The sequence below is a fragment of the Scardinius erythrophthalmus genome (genome assembly GCF_964197995.2).
Source record: "Scardinius erythrophthalmus genome assembly, chromosome: 13".
NCBI lineage: Eukaryota > Metazoa > Chordata > Actinopteri > Cypriniformes > Leuciscidae > Scardinius > Scardinius erythrophthalmus.
In genome coordinates this window covers 40477009-40504862 of record NC_138233.1, presented here as the reverse complement: position 1 = coordinate 40504862, position 27854 = coordinate 40477009, and the positions used below count along the sequence as shown (strand labels likewise).

Below are 27854 nucleotides of genomic sequence, written 5' to 3'. Positions count from 1 at the left end.
AAGAGAAAACGCAAAAGTGGCGTTGCGTTATCACTTTTTTATTCTGCATTTAGACAAGCGTTATGGGGGGGGGGGATCTGCGTGCATATGGTGATGCAAAAGTGTGTGAAATTCGATGTAGTATGCACTCCAGGCGGCTAGTTGGCAATGGACCGGTGATCGGCGCCTTCACTGTCTAGCAGACTTTTGCGTTTTTACCCTTTAGACGGGAACGCGACGGTGGAGCGTTTTTAAGATTTCCACTCTGGAGGGTGGTTTCACTTTTTTGCATTTTTTAAGCCCTAAAAACGCCGTCGCCGTCTAAACGAAAGGCACATCTGATAAAATATTTTCACGTTTTCACCCGCGAGCGTTCTCGTGTAAACAGAGCCTAAGTGGCAAAAACCCTGAGCGGCAACATTTGTTTTCAGCATGAATGCCGCGAAAAACGCATCTAAACGGGGAAAAAGCTTTGAGATTGACTGTACAGCTAGATTTGACAAGAAATCTGAGGTATATTTTTACAGACTGCCGAAAGCTACAGAACAGAGAAGCATAGTCTGCTTTTCAGACAATGGGCCCTATCTCACACCCGGTGCAATGTAGCACCAAGCGCAACGCAAGTGTTTTTTGCTAGTTTCAGCCCAGTTATCATTTTCACGTCCTGCACCACGTTGTTTAAATAGCAAATATGCTATGGATTTCTTGAACCAACATCACATATTTCTTTTGTCTTATTAGTACTAAAAGCATTGTTCTTTTCCCGCTTTTTTGTGCACCATTTATATTGTGTGCCCAATCTTAGCATACTCATAAGTGAATGAATAATAACCAAAAATGGGCAAAACAACCACAAATACAACACAAGAAAAATAAAGAAATCATTCTGTTTCAAATTCATCATTAATTTTTTACCTTTTTTTTTTTAATTATCATCTTTTGCACAGTTTTTTCAATTTGTAAATTCCTTGATCACAAAAGTTATTTGCATATTTCTCTTTCATTGACATTCTAGCTGAATTAATAAACAATTCTCGATCTGGGAAATAATCTTCCACTCTCACTCCTCTCATTCCCTTAGTTGTTTGTAGGTATTTTCTGATTTTCTCAAGTGTATAAGCACTTCTAACAGATCTTTTTTTGTGAGACTGAATTTACAGACCCTGAAGATTTACTTCCACGTTCTGGGTCAGACTCATCAATATTGCTCATATATGATTCCATCTGAATCCCAGGATTTTAAACACCTTTTCCTGACATTTCATCTTCAGTCACTTTCCTAGCTCTCTTCCCATGGCCTTTTTTCCTTCAATTTTATTGCAGGCATTTAAAAAACACTTTTATCCTCTATCATTTCCATGTCTTCCTCACCTTCTATTGCGACCAAGTTAGAATCAGTTACCTCACACTCTTCCACAGTACTTGTTTCTCTAACTTCATTCACAGCATCTTTCCAAGTCTTCCTTGCTAAGTTCTTCATTATTATTTCCATCTCTTTTTCCTGTGTCAACACGTGATCCATCACCAGTTTCTGACAGTCAAGTCAAGTCAAGTCAAGTTTATTTATATAGCGCTTTTCACAACACAGGTTGTATCAAAGCAGCTTCACAGTAATAAATTAGAACAATACATCAATGTTTGTTTCTAGTGGAACGTCTACGTTCGGTAATGCTGATCAATAGTATCGTTGATTGATTAATTCAATTAAATATCCCCAAATATCCCCAACTGAGCAAGCCAAAGGCAACAGTGGCAAGGAACCGAAAAACTCCATTAGGTGACCTAATGGAGAAAAAAAAAAACCTTGGGAGAACCCGGGCTCAGTCGGGGGCCAGTTCTCCTCTGGCGTTTATGAACTAGAGGTCGGATTTAACTGTAGGATTAAAAGTATTATATGAATGCCTGGCTGAAGAGATGCGTCTTTAATCTAGTTTTAAACTGGGAGAGTGAGTCTGAGCAACGAACAGTATCCGGAAGACTATTCCAGAGTTTTGGTGCTAAATGTGAAAATGCTCTCCCTCCTTTGGTGGATCTGGATATCCTAGGTATGACCAAAAGCCTCGAATTTAGTGATCTTAAAGAGCGCGATGGATTATAGGGCGATAGAAGATCGGTTAAATAGACTGGAGCTAAGCCGTTTAGGGCTTTATAAGTCAGTAGCAATACCTTGTAATTAATACGGGACTTTATAGGTAACCAATGTAGGGATGATAAAATCGGTGTTATATGATCATATTTTCTTGATCTAGTTAGAACTCTAGCGGCGGCATTTTGGACTAACTGTAGCTTGTTTATTAAGGATGCAGGACAACCGGCTAATAACGCATTACAGTAATCTAGTCTCGAGGTCATGAATGCATGAACTAACTTTTCTGCGTCAGAAACTGATAGCATATTACGTAGCTTAGCAATGTTTCTAAGGTGGAAAAAGGCTGTTCTTGTAACATATGAAATATGATTTTCAAAAGACAGGTTGCAGTCTAATATAACACCCAGGTCTTTTACTGTAGAGGATGAAGTAACAGGACATCCTACTATGTTAAAGTTGTATTGTGAGAGGTTTTGTGGGTGGTTTTTTGAACCGATAAGTAGTACCTCTGTCTTGTCTGGATTTAATAAAAGAAAATTATGCGTCATCCAATCTTTTATATCTTTAACACACTCTGTCAATTTGGATAATTTAGCGTTTTCATCTGGCCGTGATGAAATATAGATTTGAGTGTCATCAGCATAACAATGGAAACTAATTCCATGTTTCCTTATAATATTTCCAAGTGGCAGCATATATATTGAGAATAATAGAGGGCCTAACACAGATCCCTGCGGCACTCCATAGTTTACTGGAGTTATGATAGATTTTTCTCCATTTAAATAAACAAAATGGTAGCGGTCAGATAAATACGATCTAAACCAGCTTAATGCTTGTCCTTGAACACCAGTATAATTTTGTAGTCGATCTAAGAGTATTGTATGATCTATAGTATCGAACGCAGCACTAAGATCAAGTAAAACTAATATTGAGATACAGCCTTGGTCAGAAGCTAAAAGTAAATCATTTGTGATTTTAACGAGCGCAGTTTCAGTGCTATGATGCGGCCTGAATCCAGACTGAAACTTTTCATAGGTGTCATTTTCTTGTAAGAAAGAGCCCAGTTGAGCGGACACAACTTTTTCTAGTATTTTAGACATAAAAGGTAGATTTGAAATGGGTCTATAATTTACTAGATTATTCGGATCTAATTGTGGTTTCTTAATGAGAGGTTTTATAACTGCCAATTTAAATGTTCTTGGAACATGACCTAAAGATAAAGACGAGTTAATAATATTGAGGAGAGGCTCTTCCACTACAGGTAACACTTCTTTCAATAGTTTAGTTGGTATGGGATCTAATAAACATGTTGTTGTTTTAGAGGAAATGATAAATTTATTTAACTCTTTTTGTTCTATAGTTGAAAAGCACTGTAATTGTTCTTGCGGCGTGATAATTGAGGCTGAATTATAAGGCGCGATTGAGGATTGAACGTTTACAATTGTGGTTCTGATGTTTTCTATTTTCTCAGTGAAGAACTTCATGAAATCATTACTACTAAACTGTAATGGAATACTTTGTTCAGGAGACATCTGTTTATTTGTTAGTCTCGCCACGGTGTTAAATAAGAACTTAGGATTGTTATGGTTGTTTTCTATTAGTTTGCGTAGATGCTCAGCCCTGGCCGCTTTTAGGGCCTTTTTATAACGTGACATACTGTCTTTCCATGCGATTCTAAAGACCTCTAAGTTGGTTTGTTTCCATTTACGCTCTAAATTACGGGTTTCTCTCTTTAGAACACGCGTAGTACTGTTGTGCCATGGTGCTTTACTTTTCTCTCTGACCTTTTTTAATCTAATGGGCGCAACAATATCCAATGATCCAGAGAGAATGGTGCTCATAGTGCTAGTTAATTCCTCAAGTTCATCTGTTTGTTTGGGTTCACTGAGCAGCTGAGACAGATCCGATAAGCTGTTTGAAAAATTATCTATGGTGGATGGAAGGATTGTTCTGCCTAATCGATAACGCGGCGCAGCATGATATATTACAGGAGTACGTAATATGCAAGTTACCATGTAATGGTCAGTGACATCGTCACTTTGTGGAATGATATCTATATCGGTTGGATCGGTTCCATGTGATATAATTAAATCGAGTGTATGATTAAATCGATGAGTCGGTCCGGTAATGTTTTGCTTGACCCCAAAGGAGTTTAATAAATCAGTAAACGCAGCCCCTAACGCATCATTTTGATTATCTACATGGATATTAAAGTCTCCAACAATTAATGCTTTATCGAAGTTAACTAATAGGTCTGAGAGAAAATCTGCAAACTCTTTTAGGAAATCAGCGTAAGGCCCAGGCGGTCTATATACGGTAGCCAAGGCTAGAGATAATAGGGATGTTTTTCTATCATCTAAGAGCGTAACATTTAGTACAAGTACTTCAAATGAAATAAACTTATAACCCGTTTTCTGAGTAACATTGAGAAAATCTCTATAGATTGTTGCAACACCGCCGCCACGACCATTCAGACGGGGCTCATGCTTATAGAAGTATCCAGGAGGAGTAGACTCATTTAAACCAAAATAATCATTTGGTTTAAGCCAGGTTTCAGTAAGGCAAAGTACATCGAAGCTATTATCTGTGACTATTTCATTTACAATAACTGCCTTAGGTGTGAGTGATCTAATGTTTAGAAGACCTAGCTTTAAAAATTGTTTTTGATTACCAATAGCAACATTTTCTGGTTTAATAACAATTAGATTTTTTCTAGATCCTGCAGTAGATTTATGATTTGATCTCACTAAACGAGGAATAGACACAGTTTCTATGCAATGTTCTACACTATTTATATCAGTTAAATTGGTGCAGCAGAGACTATGATTTGGACTTTTGTTTACTAGTCAAAAGGTATTTAACATTTTGGAGATGTTATCTGACAGAAGATCCGATCCGAATCTGTTTGGGTGTAAGCCATCAGCACGGTAAAGCCCAGGACGCTCCCAAAACAGATTCCAATTATTTACAAAGAGAAGTTTCTGCTCATTGCACCATGACATTAACCATTCATTAAGCGCAAATAATCTACTAAACTTTTCATGACCTAGTCGGTACGTGGGAAGCGGTCCTGACACAATAATCGTTATATCAGGCGATGTGCTGCGTACCGTATCGATCAGATTCCTGAAGTCTTTCTTCAAAACTTCCGTCTGGCGCAGTCTGATGTCGGCCCCTCCCGCGTGCAGGACAACGGTTCCGACGCGCTCGTTCAGAATCTCGGGAACGTGAGCAGCGACTTCAGAAACACGAGCACCAGGAAAGCAGTGACTATGCACCTTACTTTTATTTAACGTAACGTGTACGTGTCGAACGATGGAATCGCCGATGATCACAGCATCGCGTTCTGTTTCGCGAAGAGGGGAGAAGCGGTTTTGTGTGGATATCTCGAAAACCGGGAGGGTCGGAGAGAGTTTTCTTGGTCTAGACCTGACTCGCGACTTCCGCTGCGGAAAAATCCAGGCTTCGTGATGGCATGTTGGAGCCGGAGTGAACGAGACCATGGCTGATCGCGACCTCGACGTTCGGGACCGATGTTGAGGAACGCACGGAGTAGACGAGGTCGGAGTCAGCGGGTTAGTAACATTAATCTCTGATTTGTGTGCCTCGGCGCGCGATGTTTCGAGAGCCAAACGCCGGTCTATCAGCTCGGCTTTTCTTACTAAAAGGTCGTGGATCTGTTTCTCAACAGCTTCCAGCTCAGACTGCACCGCGTGCAGCTCAAATGTGTCCTCACCTGCACCAAAAGGTAGACTACTTACATTTGATATATTCGCCATTTTAACAGATGGACAGTAAGTTACAACGACGCTACCAGTGGTGCTATCAATATTAATACTAATTTATGGCTTAAGTCTTGGATATAATCCGTCTTTTCAGTGGTACGGGTGTAGAGTAGACGCACGATAGGTGAAAAATGTTTGTTTGTAACTTAAATGAGTGCGGAGAAGACGCGTTCAGCCGTGATCCACGGACGTAACCTATAAGAGTATCCAGCGTTGGATCACAAGGCTTGAGACGCGTCTGCTCAACAATCCGCGTTATAACTATGAGGTGAGGAAAAGTAGAAAATGTTCGTTGTAAGTGAGTTTAAAGAGAAAACAAGAATTATAAATCAATCGATGGAGCTCCAAAGACAACAACGCGCTCCTCAGTCTCTGTTCCTCATTTCTACATTTGTCTGTTCTTATTTCTATTCTCATTCAGAGGCACTACTGGATCTTCCTTCTCAGGACAAGCACGAATCCTATGTCCTTCCTGTCCACAGCCAAAGCACTTCATACTTTCTAAAGCTGCATAGATCACATAATCATAGTTGTCCACCATAAATTTCATGGCTTTATTTAGCTCCTCATTTTCATTTTAAAGAATCATGTGTGTCTGTCTTCTAAATAATCACATCGTTAACGACAATACCTTTCACTACAACCCAATTAGCATATTGTCTGCAGCTATAATTGCTGTAGTGATTTTTTTTTTAAATAGTCCAACTACTATCCAACTACTTCAGCGACTGCAATTGTGCAATCCTCAATAGAACAACGCTCCGCAGGGATGATTTTAATGCCATGCCTCCACATAAAGTTATCCAAACTTTGAGACGCTGCCATATCGACCAGCTTTCGCTGATCGACAGTGTTTTCAGTCAGTGTTGCTCAACAATATGCTTGCCAAACAAAATACGTATTTGGAGTCCAGATTGAGAAACTTTGTTTCCAGGTCAATCTTGTAAATTTTGTTTTTCCTTTATTTTGTGCATTTGTTTTCAATTACTATATTATTTATGTGTAGGCTCTCTAGCTAATGCTAGACTTCTGTTCCTTTTTGTAGTTGGACTCTTTAAAGGTGACCTTAAATTATGGTGTGAGGAATCTGTATGGTTTGCTAAAGCTCCACCTTGTGGATATCGAAGATTGCTAATCAAGAGAATGTTTTCATCCATTAATCCCTATGGATTAACAAATGTCCTGAGTACAAGGATTTGACTCTGTGGATCTTATTTTTGGGACTATTTGGGCACTTGAACTTCTATTTTTCTAGCCATTGTGGAACTTGGACATCTTCCTAAACATCATTGACATAAACTTTCATTGTAGTGAATCCATACTTACTCAAGGAATCTACAACCCTGAACTGATCATATAAGCTTCTTTAATTTTATTGTAATTTCATTACTTTTTGTTTAAAGATTTACTTTGCAGATTTGCTATATTATTTTGACTTACTGTACTGGTTTATTTCAATTTATTTTCATATTCATGCTTTGTTCTGTTTATGATTTCTGATCTACTGAAAACAAACAATTTATATAAAGATATAAACATTTCATTCTGGTCTTTATTGTTTGTGACAACACACTGGGAAATATACTTAGATAGGTATTAACAGCGTTAAGTTAATAGTATAGCATATTGGAATGATCGCTTCAGCTGGCTATTTTGAAGTGATGGTACATTGGCTTCAATGTACAAACTCTGAACTGGTGAAGGCAAGCTATAATCCCTGATGATGCATCGTGTCAAACATCTGTTTATATGATTTGCTGTGAAGACTAAAATTTCATTATTTAATATTATTTTCAGTATTATTTTGTGTTTCAGTATTATTACTTTTTATTTGTATCCATAATCATTTGTAATCATTGCATTTTGTGAATCATAGTGATGTTGAGTAGATGTGGGTGAGAGAGACATTGGGACAAGCTAGACTGCATGAACAGGGGTGAGAGTGTAATGGAAGAGTTGGAGACATGAAATGTGTATGCAGTGTATGAAGTTTCCACCAAAGCATAGTGATGGGATACATGCCATGTTAATTGAAACCATATGTTCCTCTGGTAATGTAGTTTTTCTGGTCAGTAGCGTATAAAACCGAACCTCTGTGTCCAGAGGAGCAGAGAAGCTGGAATGAAGACCTTTGTTTGGTCCATTGTCACTTTCTCCTGTCTTGATATTATGATAAAATAAATAAGAGATCTCTTGGCAAAATGAATGGTGTCAGGTCCCGTGAATTAAACAACAACAGGGGAAAAGCATACTTTCTAAATCTACACCTGGCATAATCATAAATTATGCTACCATAGTCCAAACAAGATCAATCAATACTCGAAAAAGTTACAAAAGGACAGTGTACTCAGCTCCCCATTTAGTTTTGGCCAACACTTTAATTATATTCATAGCTTTAGGACGATTGTCCTTTACATGCAATCACATCATGGCACAAGCTGATTGGCCTCTGCTGATCCTGCAGCCAATGAGATTGCTTGTTCAACATTTAAATAGTATGGTTCATTGTTTGCTGTGAGCCAGTTCTGCAGTGCTCTATCATGGTTCCTCTGAAATCTTCCACATCCCTCAGTTCCCCAACTTCCTAGATCTGCTACGGGATTTATGAATGTCTATTTATGCAGCAGCAGCATATCTTACATAATCGCAGCAGAATGTCTGTGCATTTATTAGCAGTAGCAAGTCCATACTTGCTCTGCAGCAGCAGCAATAATGTAGAAGAAAATCAATGCCTACTTCACCATTACAACTTTGGCCCCGCCCACTGGTGTGTTGAGATGACGAGAGGAGAGCTATACAGGATGGACCACAAATAACAATACCTTACAAAAGATCCTAATACAGGGCTCGACATTAACGCTTGTCCGGGACAAGTGGATTTTTTGAAGGGACAAGTAAAAGAGAATTTTACTTGCCCGACCGGACAAGTAGCCTGAATAATCGTCAATAACAAAAAAAATAACTAGGGAATCACTAAAACGAGAGAATGATTCTGATTGTATTATATTTATTGTAAGTTGCGATTGATAGTGGATAATAAATTTATTACTGACGGTAACAAGGTTGCGCTGTTGAGGCTCGCGCAGCCTCTCGAGGAGAAATCTAAACAAATGAGTGCAGCTCACGCAAAAGAAAGTCAGTTAACAACATACTGCCTATAAAAATTCAAAATGTGGAGTTTTAATATTTTTAACATATGATACAGTTTAGCAACCTCACACGACGAGTGCTGTTTTCATTACTGAATGATTCAGAGTTTTGAGCGAATTGGCAGAGTCAAAGATTCAATGACCCACGTAGGCTCACTATTGGCCGACGCTGGTCATGTGTGTGATGCGTGTGACGTACAACACAGAAGCGCTGAGTAGTTATACTACGTGAAAAGACTCGAGGCCCAGAGAGAAGGAAATGAATAGTGGAATAAAGTCGTTATTTTTGTTTGTTTTTGCGCACAAAAAGTATTCTCGTCGCTTTATAAACTTAAGATTGAGCCACTGTAGTCACTTGGACTATATTAACGATGTCTTTAATAACTTTTCTGGGCCAGCAAGTTATAATGTCTTCGAAGCCTATGGAGTAGTGATCCAGCTCTCAGATTTAATCAAAAATATCTTAATTTGTGTTCCGAAGATGAACGAAGGTCTTACGGGGTTGGAACAAAATGAGGGTGAGTAATTACTGACAGAATTTTCATTTTTGGGTGAACTAACCCTTTAATGTCGAGCCCTGCTAATACTACGAATGTGGTTATTTTATTTATTTTCGACAATGTGAATGTCTCAGTTGAGTATTATTTATTTGTATGCAGTACATTTCACTGTGGATTCTTTGCAATGACAAGATCACACTCAAACGCTCAACATGTTTGTGATCGGCAACATGCTCATTACTGCAACCTTTCATGCCACTATATAAATATAATGCCATATATCTAAATATAATGCTTTAATCAACACTTTACACGATTAGTTAATCTTAAGAGTTGTAATTGTAAAAGCGTGCTAAAAGTATTCAAGAGAGTTCCACTTGTAATACTTATTTCATATGCAAAGATGTTAGTCAATCACAGCAGTGGGCGTTTACACTGAAGTCTCACAGCGCCCCTTCAAACCAAAGTTCAAATCAGAGGGCAAAAATCAGAGTAAATTATGACAATTTTTGATGTAAAAATTATACTAACATAATAAATGCATTACAGGAAACATTATAAAACAAAACAAAACAAAACAAAACAAAACGGTTCATGACCCCTTTCTTAGTAAAACGTTAAAATGTAAAAAAAAAAAAAAAAATCATGATTGAAATATATTTAAAAGTAAAGAATATCTTAAAATATCTTCTGCTGGAACACAATTTACCTCAGTATCTCCAATGTACATGTTGTATTCTTCAGTCCAGTGCCAGAGCTGAACAGCTTTTGTCTGTTAAGCCACAATCATTTAGCCTGCAAGACAAATAAATTACATCTCGAAATTAGATGGAACATTTTATTATACAAATATTAAATATATTTTCCATTATTTTATATTTTTTACATAAATAGTGTGTACGGTGTAGATATATATATATATATATATATATATATATATATATATATATATATATATATATATATATATATATATACTGTATAAAATAGAAGGGTGAGCTGCACACTGATAAAACTAGCATTTTATATATATTATTTTTTAATAAGTGAATAATTTGCTCAATTAAATAAGACATGCTTGGATAAAAATATTTTTAAGATTTATAGTTTAAATGACAATGAGTTTTACATTTGTCTTGAGGAGATTCTGTGGGGTTTAATGATTTCAGCATTGAAGTTATGTAAGAGCATATGTGCTTTATACCAGAAGTTGAAGAGCAAGTAAGTAAAAGGCCTTTCGGTTTAATTCTAAATCAGTGGTTCTTTTTTCTTCCTTTTTTGCTGTAAAATCTTTACTGATTAAAGGAAACCTAAGATTGCTTCCAACTAAGAATATCTTTATAGTTGTTAATATTTCAAGATTACAATTATTAGATTAAAGCAACTTTTTTGTTTTAGAAAAACCATGTTAAACTGTATATATCAAATATGATTCAACATTGTTTTGATAAACGTTTATTTGTATCTCTCAATCATGTATTGCATTGCAATATGTTTTGCCCACCACAATTAAAATTATAGAACTAAAACTATTAGGATATTTAGCATTTAAAATATAATTTTATTGGGAGATATAAAGTAACAACTGATAATACATGTATTTTAAATAATCTGTTATATCCTGGATTAGACCAAAACATGACATAACGTATTAAGTGACTTACAGAGCTCTTCTGGAGGCTTTGATGACTGCCAATAGTCTAATGAGACACTCGTCTGATTTCTTGAATTTCTGAAGCTCAAACTCCTCCAGCTCTTCCTCTGATGTCAACAACACAAAGACCAAAGCAGACCACTGGGCAGGTGAAAGGTCACCAGATGAGAGACTGCCTTTGCTAAGGTGGGTCTGAATCTCATCCACCAGAGTTTGGTCGTTCAGTTCATTCAGACAGTAGAACAGATTGATGGATCGCTCTGCTGGAAGATTATCTTCTAATTTCTGCTTGATGTACTGAACTATTTCCTTGTTGCTCTGGTCATTGTTGTCTTGCTGTGTTAACAGACCTCGTAAGAGTCGTCGATTGGACTGGAGTGACAGACCGAGGAGGAAGCGAAGGAAAAGGTCCAGGTGTCCATTGTCACTCTCGAGCGCCTTGTCCACTGCAGTCTTGAGAAAACCAATCATGGTTTCATTTCTGTTTTCCTGTTCTGTAGTCTCATGATAAAACACACTTGTCTTGTCGATGTCTAGAAACAGATGTGCATAAAGGGCTGCAATAAACTCTTGAATGCTCAAGTGAACAAAGCAGTACATGGTACCAAGAACGATCCCTGTTTCCTCCTTAAAGATCTGGGTACACATGCCTGAGTACACTGATGCCTTATAGACGTCAATACCACAGGCTTCCAGGTCTGTGTCATAGAAGATCAGGTTGCTTCTTTCCAGCTGATGAAATGCCAGTTTCCCCAGTGAAACGATGGTGTCTTTATCCCAGGAAACATCTGGTGTGTATTCTCCATCATACTTTCGGCGGCTCTGCTGGATCTGAAAGCGGAGAAAGTGTGTGTACATTTGTGTCAGAGTCTTGGGAGTGTCTTCAGTGTTTGATTCCTGCAGTGTTTTAGAGATCGCATCAGCCTGAGTATTTTTCACATCATTATTTCTTTTCTCCTCCAGAATGTTCTGGAGAACCGTGGCTGAAATCCAGCAGAAGACTGGGATGTGGCACAGGATGAAGAGACTCTTTGATTTTTTAATGTGATCTATGATTGTGTTGGCCTGATTCTCGTCTGTGAATCTTTTTTTGAAGTACTCTTCCTTCTGTGCGTCACTGAATCCTCGTATCTCTGTCAGCCGGTCGATGCAGTCAGGAGGAATCTTACTGGCAGCTGCTGGTCTGGTGGTGATCCAGATGAGAGCAGAAGGAAGCAGATTTCCCTTCATGAGGTTCGTTAGGAGAACATCCAGAGAGGCTGGTGACCATACATCACACCACGTCTCATTACAATCAAACTTCAGAGGAAGGCGACATTCGTCCAATCCATCAAGGATGAACAGGACTTTGAATTGATTCCTTCTAGTAAGGTTCAGTCCTTTTGTCTCTGGGAAAAACTGAGTTATAAGGTCCATCAAGTTTAGTTTTTCTTTCTCCTTCAAGTTCATCTCTCTGAATGGAAGAGGAAATATGAAGCTGATATCTTGATTTTCTTTTCCTCCAGCCCAGTCCAGAACAAACTTTTGCACAGAGACTGATTTCCCGATGCCAGCGACTCCTTTTGTCAGTACAGTTCGGATCTCCTCGTCTTGTTCAGGTGCTTCAAACAAATTTTTGCATTCAACCTGCATCTCTTGTGCTTCATGACGCCTGGAAGCAACTTCAATCTGTCTCACCTCATGTTCAGTATTGACCTGTTCACTGCCACCCTGAGTGATATAGAGATCTGTGTAGATGTTATTCAGAAGTGTGGAGTCACCTTGCTTCGCAATTCCTTCAAACACACATTGATACTTCTTCTTTAGGCCACATTTCAGCTGAGGAATGAAGAACAGCTCATCTAAACACAGGAACAAAAAATAGACAGTTTTAGTCTTAATTTTCTCTCCCACATTTATAAGTGACAATCAGACAGATGATCATGAGTCTCTTACCTTCTAGAGCATCAGCAGCTTCATCTTGCTTCATCTCTCTCAGGTAATGTAGTGTGAGATCAAGAGCTGCTGCTTTGATACTGCATCTATTCTCATTAAAGTCCTTCACAAAGTGTTCTGTGTTTTCTTTTTGTAATATTTTCTTAAGCTTTTCCAGTTCATGCTTCAGAAATATGATTATTTTGCTCTCAAGATCCTACAAACAAAGCAAGAAAAATAAGGGACAAAACAACACAATTTAACCAGATCCACATCCATATTTGGTCAAAACTATTTATTCAGGAATTAAAAATATATATATATAAAAAAAAAAAAGTTAAAACTAATTTTAACTTGTCAATTAGCTGCCATTTAACACAAAAAGTACAAAAACAACACTTGTTTTTTACATTTTGATTATTATTTTATGGATTCTTAAAAATTCTATTTTATTATTTTTTGCAAAAAAAAAAAAGTTCAGTAAACTATTTGTTTGTTATAAATACAAACATTTATGAAAATGTGTTTTCCTACCTGGAAGATCCCAAGAAGATTGTCTTTGAAAGTCTTGTGGTTCTTGTGAGTCTGATCGTCAGAGTCGAATGTCTCACATTGAAGCCTGTTAGCCAATGAAATAAATACATTTTCAGCCAAAATATTTAAGAAAAAGTAAACTTTAGCAATTTTAGTTTTTTTTTTACTTTCGTTTTTGCTGTTAAAGTATAGGATCTATTTAAGTATAAATAAATAGTGAATTCTGCATCAACAATAGGTATTTTAACATGTTGTACAGCAGTTATGTCAGCACACTAAAATAAATGGGTATTAGACATTTTTTTATTATAATTTCAATCAAAATTTCAATCTTTTTGCTGATGCTCCCTTTTGGTTTTTATAGCACTGCTGATTGTAAATTGGAACAAAGAAAGTTTTATGAAAAAAAATTGCTGAAATATGTTCTAACAGTCTATGTGTGACTAACAATAAGAAACACATGAAATACCTTTTGTTAGTTGATGGTTTTCTCTCACTGAAATTTGGTCCTTCTCCTTTTGACCAGTCACTCTTCACAGACACAGAGCTGGACACATGTGAGCCTGATCTTTCACTAATGACACAAAGAGCAGGAAGATAAAGCACTTTACTACAGAAGACACTGCAGTCTCATTTGAAAGGGTTTAATGTTGCAAATAGTAATTAAATAAAGTATAGCCATACTTTTGTCCATCTATGACTAAAGATGGATGGAAGGACATATTCATGTTTGGGTGTTTTGGTTGTTGTGTTCCACTTACTTGTGAACATTTAGTCTGTGCTTTTGTTTTTATTTATTTTTAAGTTTAGTGAATATAATGTCTGCTTTAAAAAGCATTATTTATGTTTTTGGATTGTAATGTTGTAACAATTAGTGTAGTGTAATGTGGTTTTAACCCTTTTTTGCACATAATATAGCACAGCCTACATAATTACATTCACAGTATTTGTTTTCATAGCCTTCAATATGAACATTGTTTGTAAGACAACACTGGGCAGGATGAAAATAAAACTTTTTTAAAAAATAAATACATATACAAAATAATAATAAAGGTCTAATAAATATTAAACAAAGTTGTGAACTTGACTTTGGTGTTACACTGGAAGACCAGATATGGAGCAAAGTATTACATCATGCAAGACAAATTACTAAATCAAACAAATCACATGAAGTACAATATAAAATCATTAACAAGCTGCATGTGACTCCTTTAACTCGAAGTAAATATGACACGTACAAAATTTTGTCTGAAGTGTAAAAAGGATACAGGAACTTATTTCCACTTAATATGGACCTGTCCTCTAATTGCATCATTCTGGTCTTCGGTTGTTCAGGAAATTAAAAAATCTTTTGGGATTAAAGTGCCACTGGATCCCAAATTGTGTATCCTTGGTGTAAACAATTGTGTGCCGGAAACAAAAACAATGCCCATAATGTTGTATGCTGCTCGCCTTTCAATACTTCAAGCTTGGATTAAAGAACACCCTCCTACTTTAACTCTTTGGCGTGAAAAACTCTTGTCACTATTACCATATGAAAGACTGCATAATGTACTGGATGGAACTCTGGATACTTTTTTAAATGACTGGTCTCCCCTTAAAGACTATTTTGGACGTGAATGGCAAGCTATAACATGTATTAATATGGATTGAAAATAAGAAGTGTACATTTATTGGATGTACACTTCCAATTTGTGGATTGGTGGTTTAGTCCACAAATACTAATACAATTAGTAAATTACTAAATTACTAAAATAATTTGTTTTATTTTTGGGAGTTTTTTTATGTCTCTTGTTTTGTTTTGTTTTTTCTCTGTTTATGGTAAGAAGAAAAAATAAATGTGAAAATAAACAGTTTAAAATAAATAAATAAATAAATAAATAAATACATAATTGTAACCAAATAGAAAAGAGAAAAATTACAAATATATACCATTTTTGCAATTCAACCAAAAAATACAGACATATGATTTTTTTGGCCATATCGCCAAGCCCTAATGGGTATTACAAAAAGCAGAATTCAAATCTAATAAGTTAAAAAAAATTGCTGATTGCTGAAATATTTTCTAACAGTCTGTGTGACCAACATTAAGTAGCACATGTAATACCTTTTGTTAGATGATGGTTTTCTCTCACTGAAGTTTGGTCCTCCATCTTTTGACTGGTCACTCTTCACAGACACAGAGCTGGACACATGTGAGCCTGATCTTTCACTAATGACACAAAGAGCAGGAAGATAAAACACTTTACTACAGGAAATACTTCAGTCTCATTTGAAAGGGTTTAATGTTGCAAATAGTAATTAAAATATAAAGTATAGCCGTACTTTTGTCCATCTATGACTAAAGATCAAGTCCATGACCAATATCATGTAGATATTGGACATCACTGAAGGCCTAGGTGTGAAATGCACGGCCCGCCACTGATATATATATATATATATATATATATATATATATATATATATATATATATATATATATATATATATATATATATATAAAATAGGAAACGCCTGTGGAAAACTAATCAACAGGAAAGACTACAAACTGACTACAAAAATAACTCAGGAACCACTTCAACATAAAAATGCATGATTACATGAAGCACAGGTGAGCAAGGTCTGCAACGGGAGAGAGAGGCAGGAGATGAGCGTTGCGTAAGTAGGTGCAAATAACAAACACCTGTGTCTTGTAATTGGCATGGAGAGACAGGATACCAGCCGTACTTTTCCACCAGGAAATGGATACAGACTGAGAGAGAGACTGGACTGGGCCTTTGTGCGTGTCTGAGAACTGAGAAAATGGAAACCCAAGTGCTGCAGTGAAAGAGATTATTTATGAAGAAAGCACACAGCGCATTTCTTTGAATTGTGATTACTTTGAAATACTTTAATAAAACACACAAGTCTCAGTCAGCTGACACCGTCTTCTTCCTTCCTCACACTGAAATCATCACACTTCAGATGCAACGTTCATGACGACCGGAAACACTAACATGGCATCCATGAAGGCTGAAAATTCTGGTGTAATACATCCATAATGCAAGGAGACTTTTCAAGTCAAGTCAAGTCAAGTTTATTTATATAGCGCTTTTCACAACACAGGTTGTATCAAAGCAGCTTCACAGTAATAAATTAGAACAATACATCAATGTTTGTTTCTAGTGGAACGTCTACGTTCGGTAATGCTGATCAATAGTATCGTTGATTGATTAATTAAATTAAATATCCCCAACTGAGCAAGCCAAAGGCAACAGTGGCAAGGAACCGAAAAACTCCATCAGGTGACCTAATGGAGAAAAAAAAACCTTGGGAGAACCCGGGCTCAGTCGGGGGCCAGTTCTCCTCTGGCGTTTATGAACTAGAGGTCGGATTTAACTGTAGAATTAAAAGTATTATATGAATGCCTGGCTGAAAAGATGCGTCTTTAATCTAGTTTTAAACTGGGAGAGCGAGTCTGAGCAACGAACAGTATCCGGAAGACTATTCCAGAGTTTTGGTGCTAAATGTGAAAATGCTTTCCCTCCTTTGGTGGACCTAGATATCCTAGGTATGACCAAAAGCCTCGAATTTAGTGACCTTAAAGAGCGCGATGGATTATAGGGCGATAGAAGATCCGTTAAATAGACTGGAGCTAAGCCGTTTAGGGCTTTATAAGTCAGTAGCAATACCTTGTAATTAATACGGGACTTTATAGGTAACCAATGTAGGGATGATAAAATCGGTGTTATATGATCATATTTTCTTGATCTAGTTAGAACTCTAGCGGCGGCATTTTGGACTAACTGTAGCTTGTTTATTGAGGATGCAGGACAACCGGCTAATAACGCATTACAGTAATCTAGTCTCGAGGTCATGAATGCATGAACTAACTTTTCTGCGTCAGAAACTGATAGCATATTACGTAGCTTAGCAATGTTTCTAAGGTGGAAAAAGGCTGTTCTTGTAACATATGAAATATGATTTTCAAAAGACAGGTTGCAGTCTAATATAACACCCAGGTCTTTTACTCTAGAGGATGAAGTAACAGGACATCCTACTATGTTAAAGTTGTATTGTGAGAGGTTTTGTGGGTGGTTTTTTGAACCGATAAGTAGTACCTCTGTCTTGTCTGGATTTAATAAAAGAAAATTATGCGTCATCCAATCTTTTATATCTTTAACACACTCTGTCAATTTGGATAATTTAGCGTTTTCATCTGGCCGTGATGAAATATAGATTTGAGTGTCATCAGCATAACAATGGAAACTAATTCCATGTTTCCTTATAATATTTCCAAGTGGTAGCATATATATTGAGAATAATAGAGGGCCTAACACAGATCCCTGCGGCACTCCATAGTTTACTGGAGTTATGATAGATTTTTCTCCATTTAAATAAACAAAATGGTAGCGGTCAGATAAATACGATCTAAACCAGCTTAATGCTTGTCCTTGAACACCAGTATAATTTTGTAGTCGATCTAAGAGTATTGTATGATCTATAGTATCGAACGCAGCACTAAGATCAAGTAAAACTAATATTGAGATACAGCCTTGGTCAAAAGCTAAAAGTAAATCATTTGTGATTTTAACGAGCGCAGTTTCAGTGCTATGATGCGGCCTGAATCCAGACTGAAACTTTTCATAGGTGTCATTTTCTTGTAAGAAAGAGCCCAGTTGAGCGGACACAACTTTTTCTAGTATTTTAGACATAAAAGGTAGATTTGAAATGGGTCTATAATTTACTAGATTATTCGGATCTAATTGTGGTTTCTTAATGAGAGGTTTTATAACTGCCAGTTTAAATGTTTTTGGAACATAACCTAAAGATAAAGACGAGTTAATAATATTGAGGAGAGGCTCTTCCACTACAGGTAACACTTCTTTCAATAGTTTAGTTGGTATGGGATCTAATAAACATGTTGTTGTTTTAGATGAAGTAAAAAGTTTATTTAACTCTTTTTGTTCTATAGTTGTGAAGCACTGTAATTGTTCTTGCGGCGTGATAATTGAGGCTGAATTATAAGGCGCGATTGAGGATTGAACGTTTACAATTGTGGTTCTGATGTTTTCTATTTTCTCAGTGAAGAACTTCATGAAATCATTACTACTAAACTGTAATGGAATACTTTGTTATATCCTTTAAGGATATAAAAGTCTTATATATATATATATATATATATATATATATATATATATATATATATATATAGCTGTAAGGACCCTAGCTCAAATAAAGGGAATATTAATAATTAATCAGGGATATGATTAATCATATCGCATACAGGTTAAATCACCCGAAAAGGGTATACTTTTGCCAATGTATCTGTATAGAGGGATAATTAAATACAACAGATTATAATCAATTATTAATACAGGTAGGCAAAAATAGATCAATTGTATATGTCAATAATCAATCACAACGAATTATAATTAACCATTAATATACCAATAGTCTAGAATAGATTAATTCTCAGGATAACCCTTAATGGAATTAATTTGTTATCGAATAATCTGTTCGTCCAGCAAACGGATCGCACAATCTTTTATCAACTCTCAAGAAAAGTTATCCTTTCATAGACTCTCACGAAAAGGCTATTTTTCTGGCCATGAAAAATAACTTTTCTGTTCTATAAAAATAATAATTAAAGTATCAACAAATGATTTAAATGGAATACATCCATCATTAAATACATTGGAGTTCAAATTCCAGGTGATTTATCAACCATTTATAAATTGAATTATTGCCCTATTACAGAAATTATAAAAACAGAGACTTGAATAGATGGGCTCTCCTACCTTTAGATCTATATAACTGAATAGAGATTATAAAAATGAATATTTTGCCACGATTACTTTTTATTTTTCAAGCCTTACCAGTGGACATACCAAAAAGGCAATTTGATGAATGGAAAAAAATAATATCGCGCTTCATTTGGAAAAGTGGGCGACCTAGAGTGAGATTTAACACTCTACAACTTCCTAGAGATCAGGGTGGCACGATTATTATAAAGCAGCACAGCTAAGACATTTGGTTTGCTGGTGTAATGATGAATATTGTGCAAGGTGGAAAGAATTTGAACAGTCACAACTTGAGTTACCCCTTCAATCGTTATTGGGAGATAGACATTTTCAGCAGACACAATTTCATAATTTGAACTGCTGGACAAAGATTCCCTTGGAAATATGGTATAAGGAACTAAAAAATCCTAAAATTGAAAGACAGGGAAGAATATTAAGATGGGTGGAACATGACTTACAATTTAGACCAGCAAAACTGGATCTGAGATTTAAACAATGGAGCTCACAAGGTATAACATCTTTTTGCTTAATCTCTTCTGAGAGTGGAATAGAGAGCTTCCAACAACTTTCCCAGAAATACTACTTAGATAAACAAGATTTCTTCAGATATCTTCAAGTTAGAGATTACTTCAACAAGAATATAAAGGATGTGGAAGAAGCTGATTCCACAATAGTGCAAATATTTATAGATGCATATAAAAAGAAGTTGAATAAGAAAGTAGTATCAAGAATTTATACCTGTCTAATGTCAGCAAAAAATTATTCGACAACTTATGTGAAACAAAAGTGGGAAAAGGAAGCCAATATAAGTATAACAGGAGAAGAATGGCTAACTATGTGTAAAACACAGATGAGTACAACAAGTTCAGATTCATGGAGGGAATTTGTCTGGAAAAATACAGTAAGGTTTTTTATAACCCCCAAAGTAAAGTATCTACAAACTGGGAATCCAAAAACTGGTGAATGCTGGAGAAAATGCGGAAATATACTGGCTGACCATTTTCACATCTTTTGGGACTGTAACATAATTCATACCTATTGGGAGGATCTGACTAGAGAGATGAGTGCAATAATGGAGTTGAATCTGGAATGTGACTTTAAAACAATGTACTTGGGCATCATTCTTTCAGAAATGACAAAGGAGGACACTTATCTTTCTAATGTACTGCTAGCAGCTAGTAAGAAGGCCATTACAAGGAAATGGCTCAAAGAAGACCCCCCCATCGATAGACGAATGGCAAGAGATTGTAACTGATGTGTATAATATGGAATCTCTGACTTCTTCATTAAGAAAACAAACTAAAAGTATCGCTTCATACTGGCGGAAATGGTTGAAAAGAGATGAAAATACTACATCTGTAATCTAAGGTCCCTCATGACATGTACATATGAGGAAGAAGGTACGATAAAATAAATAAATAATAATAATAACAATAAATAAATAACAAAACCTGTGAACCATTTTTGACTTCGAACCAATGGACGGTGTTGGATATGTAATCCTTAACAAAACTGTACGGCAGAAGTTGACTGAATCATGTGATCATAAATGTAATAGAAGTTATCCCTGATGACCAGTGTATGTCTATGTATGTGGGTATGTGCTCGGAATATACATTTTGTTTGTACTGGTGTACACAAGAGTATGTAAAGATGAAGATGTGCACATGGATTGTAAATGTTATTGTTGTGGTTTTGTAATTGTTTCGAAAAAAGTAAAAAAAAAAAAAGTAAAAAAAAAAGTATCAACAAATGTAAAGCTTGTAGCTTAGATCGAACATTTAAGGGACTTTGTAATGTGAGCCGCAGAGAGAGACAATCAAGAATATAATGGGTTTTAATAAATGAATGTTGCTGAGGAAAGAAGAATTAAAGAACTAAATAAAGGAACAAATTAGTAACGAAGGAGAGACACAGGGCTACAAAAAGAATCTCTACGAGGGCGCGCGCACATACAACGAAAGCCCAGCCAAAGCCCCCTTCCTCAAAGACAGCTGGCATTGCCTTTTATAGCCAGCTTCCGGCAGAGCGTCATGGAGACGAACGAATCCCAGCCGACTGTCAGGATCCGAAGCCAATCAGAATCTAACAGCAAGATACAGATCATGAGCACACAAACATAATCGTAACAGATGTCATCAGTAATAATCCAACAACAGTAAAGCTGAGAGAGAAAAATCACTCACAGCTCTTGAATGAAAAACATGTAGATAGCCTACTCTCAAATACATAAAGCACTCTTTGTTTATTGCTTGTAATATGTTTTTTGTTCCTCTTTGTTATTTTCTAGCCTTTATGTTTTGAAGCTATATTAGTTTATTTATTTAAAATTCTTAACATGCAATTGTTTAATTAAAAATGTAGTGTAATTATTTTTAAAAGTACTTAAAATCTTTTTATAATTAATTACATATGGATAAGTTTTATTAATAAAATAAATTAATAATAAAAAAGCAGATCAAGAATCATTTTGGAATCTGATCATGAGGTGCCTAAAGATTCCCACCCCTACTATACAATGATTTATTTTCTTTGTTGAATAATGCAGAAGATAAAGAGCTTAAAAAATAGTTGCATATTAAATCGCAATCGCAATATTGTTAATATTTTCCAAAATCGTTCAGCCCTAACCTTTAAACCGTAATGCAGTGCACTTTAATCTGAAAAAAAAGAAAAGAAACATATTTAACTGTGCTAAATGTTCCTGTAAATTAAATATGAAACCAGTTTCAAGTCATTTTTAACCTGCGACAATCTAAAAACTTTCATAGGAAGTTCTAAATTGTTTTGCACAGCATTTGACATGGCAATGGAGAGAGAAAACACTCCTTGTTGATCAGACTTTGTTCTGTACAGGACAAACCTGAAACTCCAGTAGTGTTTAAAACTAGATGTACCGCATCGCGGTACAAAATATGACCGCCGCTCAGGCCTGCACTGGCTTTCCACAAAAATAAATGACGTGGAGTAATTTGGCTGTATTGCGTGTTTATGTATATACCTAAAAAAAGTAATAGTATGTGCATGCCTGTCTGTGTGTATGTGTGTGTGTTTGTGTATGTGTGTGTCTGTGTGTGTGTGTGTGTGTGTCTGTGCGTGTATGTATGTGTGCGTACATGTGTGCGCGTGTGTGTTTGTGTGTCTGTGCATGTGGATTTGTATGTGTGTGTATGGATGTGTGTCTGTGCGTGTGGATATCAGTGTGTGTGCATGCTTGCGTTTGTTTGTATTCCTGCATGTGTGTGTGTGACAGTATCATCCTAAACCAGCAACCCTTCGCTCAACAGCACCATCTACAGGCCGATGAGTGTACAGTCACTAAATGTGCACATAAATGAATTTATTTTATACCCCCCCCATGGATGAAATTCTACAAAACTTAGCAGAGGATACCCCCAGAGGATGTCAAGTTAATCATACACATGAAATATGGTGCAGTTCTGAACATCTCCACTGAAGATAGGGGCGATTAAAGCAGAATAATATTGCATTTTCATTTTTTATGGGAGGGGCGCAAATCACAAATAAGTGATTATGGGCTAGGTTGATGTGGGCCCTTAAGAGCAACATACCATAAAAATGTCTTCATCCTCGGTGCCACGGTTCAGGTAGTTATTTAGGAAAAACTGAATTTTTTTGGGTTTGAGGGGGCCCAGCGCGGGGGGGGGGAGTGGCCCCCGGGGACCAAACAAAATTTTTCCGTAGAAGTCTAGTGGGGCTACATGCCCACCAAATTTCATGTTCCCCGGTGTTTCGGTGTCCCTGGTATTGTTGACGAAAAATTTACGGGGGCCCCAGCGCGCGGGGGGGGGGGGGGGAGTGGCCCCCGGGGACCAAACGAAATTTTTCCGTAAAAGTCTAGTAGACCAACATACCATAAAAATTTCTTCATCCTCGGTGCCACGGTTCAGGTAGTTATTTAGGAAAAACTGTATTTTTTTGGGTTTGGGGGGGCCCAGCGCGGGGGGGGGAGTGGCCCCCGGGGACCAAACGAAATTTTTCCTTAGAAGTCTAGTGGGGCTACATGCCCAGCAAATTTCATGTTCCCCGGTGCTTCGGTGTCCCTGGTATCGTTGACGAAAAATTTACGGGGGCCCCAGCGCGGGGGGGGGAAGTGGCCCCCGGGGACCAAACGAATTTTTTACGTAAAAGTCTAGTAGACCAACATACCATAAAAATTTCTTCATCCTCGGTGCCACGGTTCAGGTAGTTATTTAGGAAAAACTGCATTTTTTGGGGTTTGGGGGGGCCCAGCGCGGGGGGGGAGTGGCCCCCGGGGACCAAACGAAATTTTTCCTTAGAAGTCTAGTGGGGCTACATGCCCACCAAATTTCATGTTCCCCGGTGCTTCGGTGTCCCTGGTATCGTTGACGAAAAATTTACGGGGGCCCCAGCGCGGGGGGGGAAGTGGCCCCCGGGGACCAAACAAATTTTTTCCGTAAAAGTCTAGTAGACCAACATACCATAAAAATTTCTTCATCCTCGGTGCCACGGTTCAGGTAGTTATTTAGGAAAAACTGCATTTTTTGGGGTTTGGGGGGGCCCAGCGCGGGGGGGGAGTGGCCCCCGGGGACCAAACGAAATTTTTCCTTAGAAGTCTAGTGGGGCTACATGCCCACCAAATTTCATGTTCCCCGGTGCTTCGGTGTCCCTGGTATCATTGACGAAAAATTTACGGGGGCCCCAGCGCGGGGGGGGAAGTGGCCCCCGGGGACCAAACGAAATTTTTCCGTAAAAGTCTAGTACACCAACATACCATAAAAATGTCTTCATCCTCGGTGCCACGGTTCAGGTAGTTATTTAGGAAAAACTGCATTTTTTTGGGTTTGGGGGGGCCCAGCGCGGGGGGGGGGGTGGCCCCCGGGGACCAAACGAAATTTTTCCGTAGAAGTGTAGTGGGGCTACATGCCCACCAAATTTCATGTTCCCCGGTGTTTCGGTGTCCCTGGTATCGTTGACGAAAAATTTACGGGGGCCCCAGCGCGGGGGGGGGGGGGAAGTGGCCCCTGGGGACCAAACGAAATTTTGCCGTAAAAGTCTAGTAGACCAACATACCATAAAAATTTCTTCATCCTCGGTGCCACGGTTCAGGTAGTTATTTAGGAAAAACTGCATTTTTTGGGGTTTGGGGGGGCCCAGCGCGGGGGGGGGGGAGTGGCCCCCGGGGACCAAACGAAATTTTTCCGTAGAAGTCTAGTGGGGCTACATGCCCACCAAATTTCATGTTCCCCGGTGTTTCGGTGTCCCTGGTATCATTGACGAAAAATTTACGGGGGCCCCAGCGCGCGGGGGGGGGGGGGGGGAGTGGCCCCCGGGGACCAAACGAAATTTTTCCGTAAAAGTCTAGTAGACCAACATACCATAAAAATTTCTTCATCCTCGGTGCCACGGTTCAGGTAGTTATTTAGGAAGAACTGCATTTTTTTGGGTTTGGGGGGGCCCAGCGCGGGGGGGGGGGGGTGGCCCCCGGGGACCAAACGAAATTTTTCCTTAGAAGTCTAGTGGGGCTACATGCCCAGCAAATTTCATGTTCCCCGGTGCTTCGGTGTCCCTGGTATCGTTGACGAAAAATTTACGGGGGCCCCAGCGCGGGGGGGGGAAGTGGCCCCCGGGGACCAAACGAATTTTTTCCGTAAAAGTCTAGTAGACCAACATACCATAAAAATTTCTTCATCCTCGGTGCCACGGTTCAGGTAGTTATTTAGGAAAAACTGCATTTTTTTGGGTTTGGGGGGGCCCAGCGCGGGGGGGGGAGTGGCCCCCGGGGACCAAACGAAATTTTTCCTTAGAAGTCTAGTGGGGCTACATGCCCACCAAATTTCATGTTCCCCGGTGCTTCGGTGTCCCTGGTATCGTTGACGAAAAATTCAGTAAGGTGACGAAAAAAAAAAAAAAAAAAAACTTTGACAATCCGTATATGACCGCTTTCGCTAGCTACGCTAGCGGCGGTCATAATGATCCTGTGAGAACAGTCGATCCTGTGAGAACAGTCTCAGTCTTACCTCTGTTTCTTCTTAGAGAGACTCTTCTTAAAGAGAGAGAACTTTCCTCGCTCCTCTGACATTACTGCAGATAAACTGCACTGGAAACAGCTCAGCACTAGTGTGTCTGTGTGTTGGTGAAGACACTCAGATGATCAGCATGACCTGGACATGACAATGAGGCACTGAGATTATTATCATGATAGTTCAGAGGGATAAACAAATGATGATAAAAATTCAGAACTAAGGACAAATGTTAAGCCATCAAACGATACACACTCCTCATGCACTGCACTTTATCAGTCACACTGGACTCTGAGTCTCCATTATTCTTCACCCTGACATTCTATTTACTCTAATGCATCCCATACTGCACTGCTCACCGCAAACAATATACCCCTTGTGTAAACTGTGACTATTGCCTGTTAATTATTGTCTTTTTCATCTTGTGCTCTGTGTATAGTATAATATTGCACTGTATATTGTTCACTACCTGTACTTGTCTCTTATGTATACAGTGTATATTGTAATTTGTGTATATTGTTAATACTGTATGTGTGTTGTGTATATATTCTGTACCTGTCACCTGTCATGCTGCAGAGTTTGCACAAAATAATTTCCCCACCTGTACACTTGTGTTTATGGTGTCGTGACAAAGTAATTTGATTTGATATGTATATACAGGGATTAAACACTGCTAAAAGACTGAAGAAAAAAAGTGTAATTTTATACACTAATTTATTTTAATTTATGACCATCTTATAGTTCTTTTTAATTTGATCATTACTTCATGTTCACAATCTATTTAAATAATTTAAATTGATCCCACAATAATTTTCTTTCAGTAAATGTGATGTACTCAGTATGCAAAGAACTGAAAAATTCAAATTTCATTCATCTTTTTTTTTTTTTTTTTTTGACAAACCAAAATACAAAAACATTTGGAATATCCACAACAGGTCTGGGTCTAGGATTGCGTGCCTGAGCTGTCATTTTGTAAACTTGGTGGGGCAGCATTAATTTGCAGTGTTGGTCAGACTTGATTCGATTCATGATTCATAGGTCTGTGTTTTAATTCAAAAGCATTCTTTTTTTTCTTTGATTTGTAATGACATTTTATCAGATTTAAACAACATGCATTTGAAGGATTTTTTAAAAGACTATTTCTCTAATGTGTCTTGTAAGAAAAATAAACTACTTATGATTGTTTATTGCACCAAAAGCAATTTAAAGGGAACTTTAAAGGGCACCTATTATGCAAAATTCACTTTTACATGGTGTTTGAACATAAATGTGTGTTGGCAGTGTGTGAGCAAAACCACCCTAGAATGATAAAAATCCACCCAGTAGTTTTTTTACTATCTCAATAAATCATAAGCACTGTCTCAGAACACCCTGTTCTAGATTTTCCTCATTGTGACGTAGAAATGAGCTAAGCCCCACGGACGTGATTTGATTGACATCTGGTTTTGGCATAGACCCCGCCCTCGGTGATCTGTTCTGCACACCATCGCCATTGTTTCGACGACAGCCGGTAATGAAGTGTAGGTGTTCTTCTGTGGGATGTAAGAATGGACATACTAGTCTTCACTGACATCAGAGCCACTGAAAACGCAGCGGATGGATTTTATTTATGAAGAAAAGGCACCACTTAAACTTCCTAAATACGAGATTCATTTTCTGACTGACTGTTTAGTGAACGAGGGTCAAAGTTAATCCTCAAGTGTGGATCGTTGCCTACTGTTCGCGATCCAACGCCACCTCCAGAAGTAGTAAGTGTATTTTATGATTTTTGAGCAAATCGATGTCAGCAAGTTCAACAACAAATGCGTCTAAAGCTATTTATTGTCGTCGTCGTCATAGGATGTCTCAACAAACAACGTCAGACAGTTTTATGTCACGTAGGCAATTTTTTGCAGCATTTACAAATGTAAATAAATTAAGGTCTGCTCTATCTCCATAGACAGTAGGCTATATAAACGTCTATCTCCCTCCCCTTAAGAAAAAAATAAAAAAATTCGTTTGTACTTAACAGTAGTGTGTGTGTGTGTGTGTGTGTGTAGTTTCAAAAAATTGCGCGAACGTTATCACAGTTCGTGTGTGTGTGTGTTGCACATCCATAATGGCAAAAGGGACGCGATTAAAACTTTGTAAGTACAGAAAGGTATCAAATAACCATTCCGAGACGTTTAGTCCATTCTCATTCGTGTTTATTCTGTGCCGGAGTCTCTTCATCATCTGGGTCCAGCAGCAGGGCGGGGATATGCAGCTCATTTACATTTAAAGTGGTACACACAAAACAGCTCTTTTTAAAACAGGCCCCAAAAATGACATTTTCAAATGGTTATAATAAATTAACTGTGGCGCATTTTGTGCTGAAACTTCACAAATGCATTCTGGGGACACCCAAGACCAATATTACATCTTCTAAAAAGGGGCATAATAGGTGCCCTTTAAATTTATTGTATGTACAGTTGAACCCAGCC

The 27854-nt window shown here is 37.7% G+C and overlaps 1 protein-coding gene and 1 pseudogene across 2 annotated transcripts in view; both read right to left on the bottom strand.

Moving 5' to 3' along the window:
- The window catches only part of LOC308700509, a 209955-nt pseudogene that overhangs the window by 95363 nt on the left and 86738 nt on the right, over positions 1 to 27854 (bottom strand). The window lies entirely within an intron of this gene.
- LOC308701263 (protein NLRC3-like) overlaps positions 11163 to 27854 on the bottom strand; it is a gene marked incomplete at both ends in the record, with an annotated part of 47503 nt that continues 30811 nt past the window's right edge. The window contains 5 exons of the mRNA XM_081383459.1: positions 11163 to 12997; positions 13092 to 13287; positions 13605 to 13689; positions 14074 to 14178; positions 15712 to 15816. Of these exons, the coding sequence (XP_081239585.1) occupies positions 11163 to 12997; positions 13092 to 13287; positions 13605 to 13689; positions 14074 to 14178; positions 15712 to 15816 (2326 nt within the window). The remainder of the gene's footprint in view (positions 12998 to 13091; positions 13288 to 13604; positions 13690 to 14073; positions 14179 to 15711; positions 15817 to 27854) is intronic.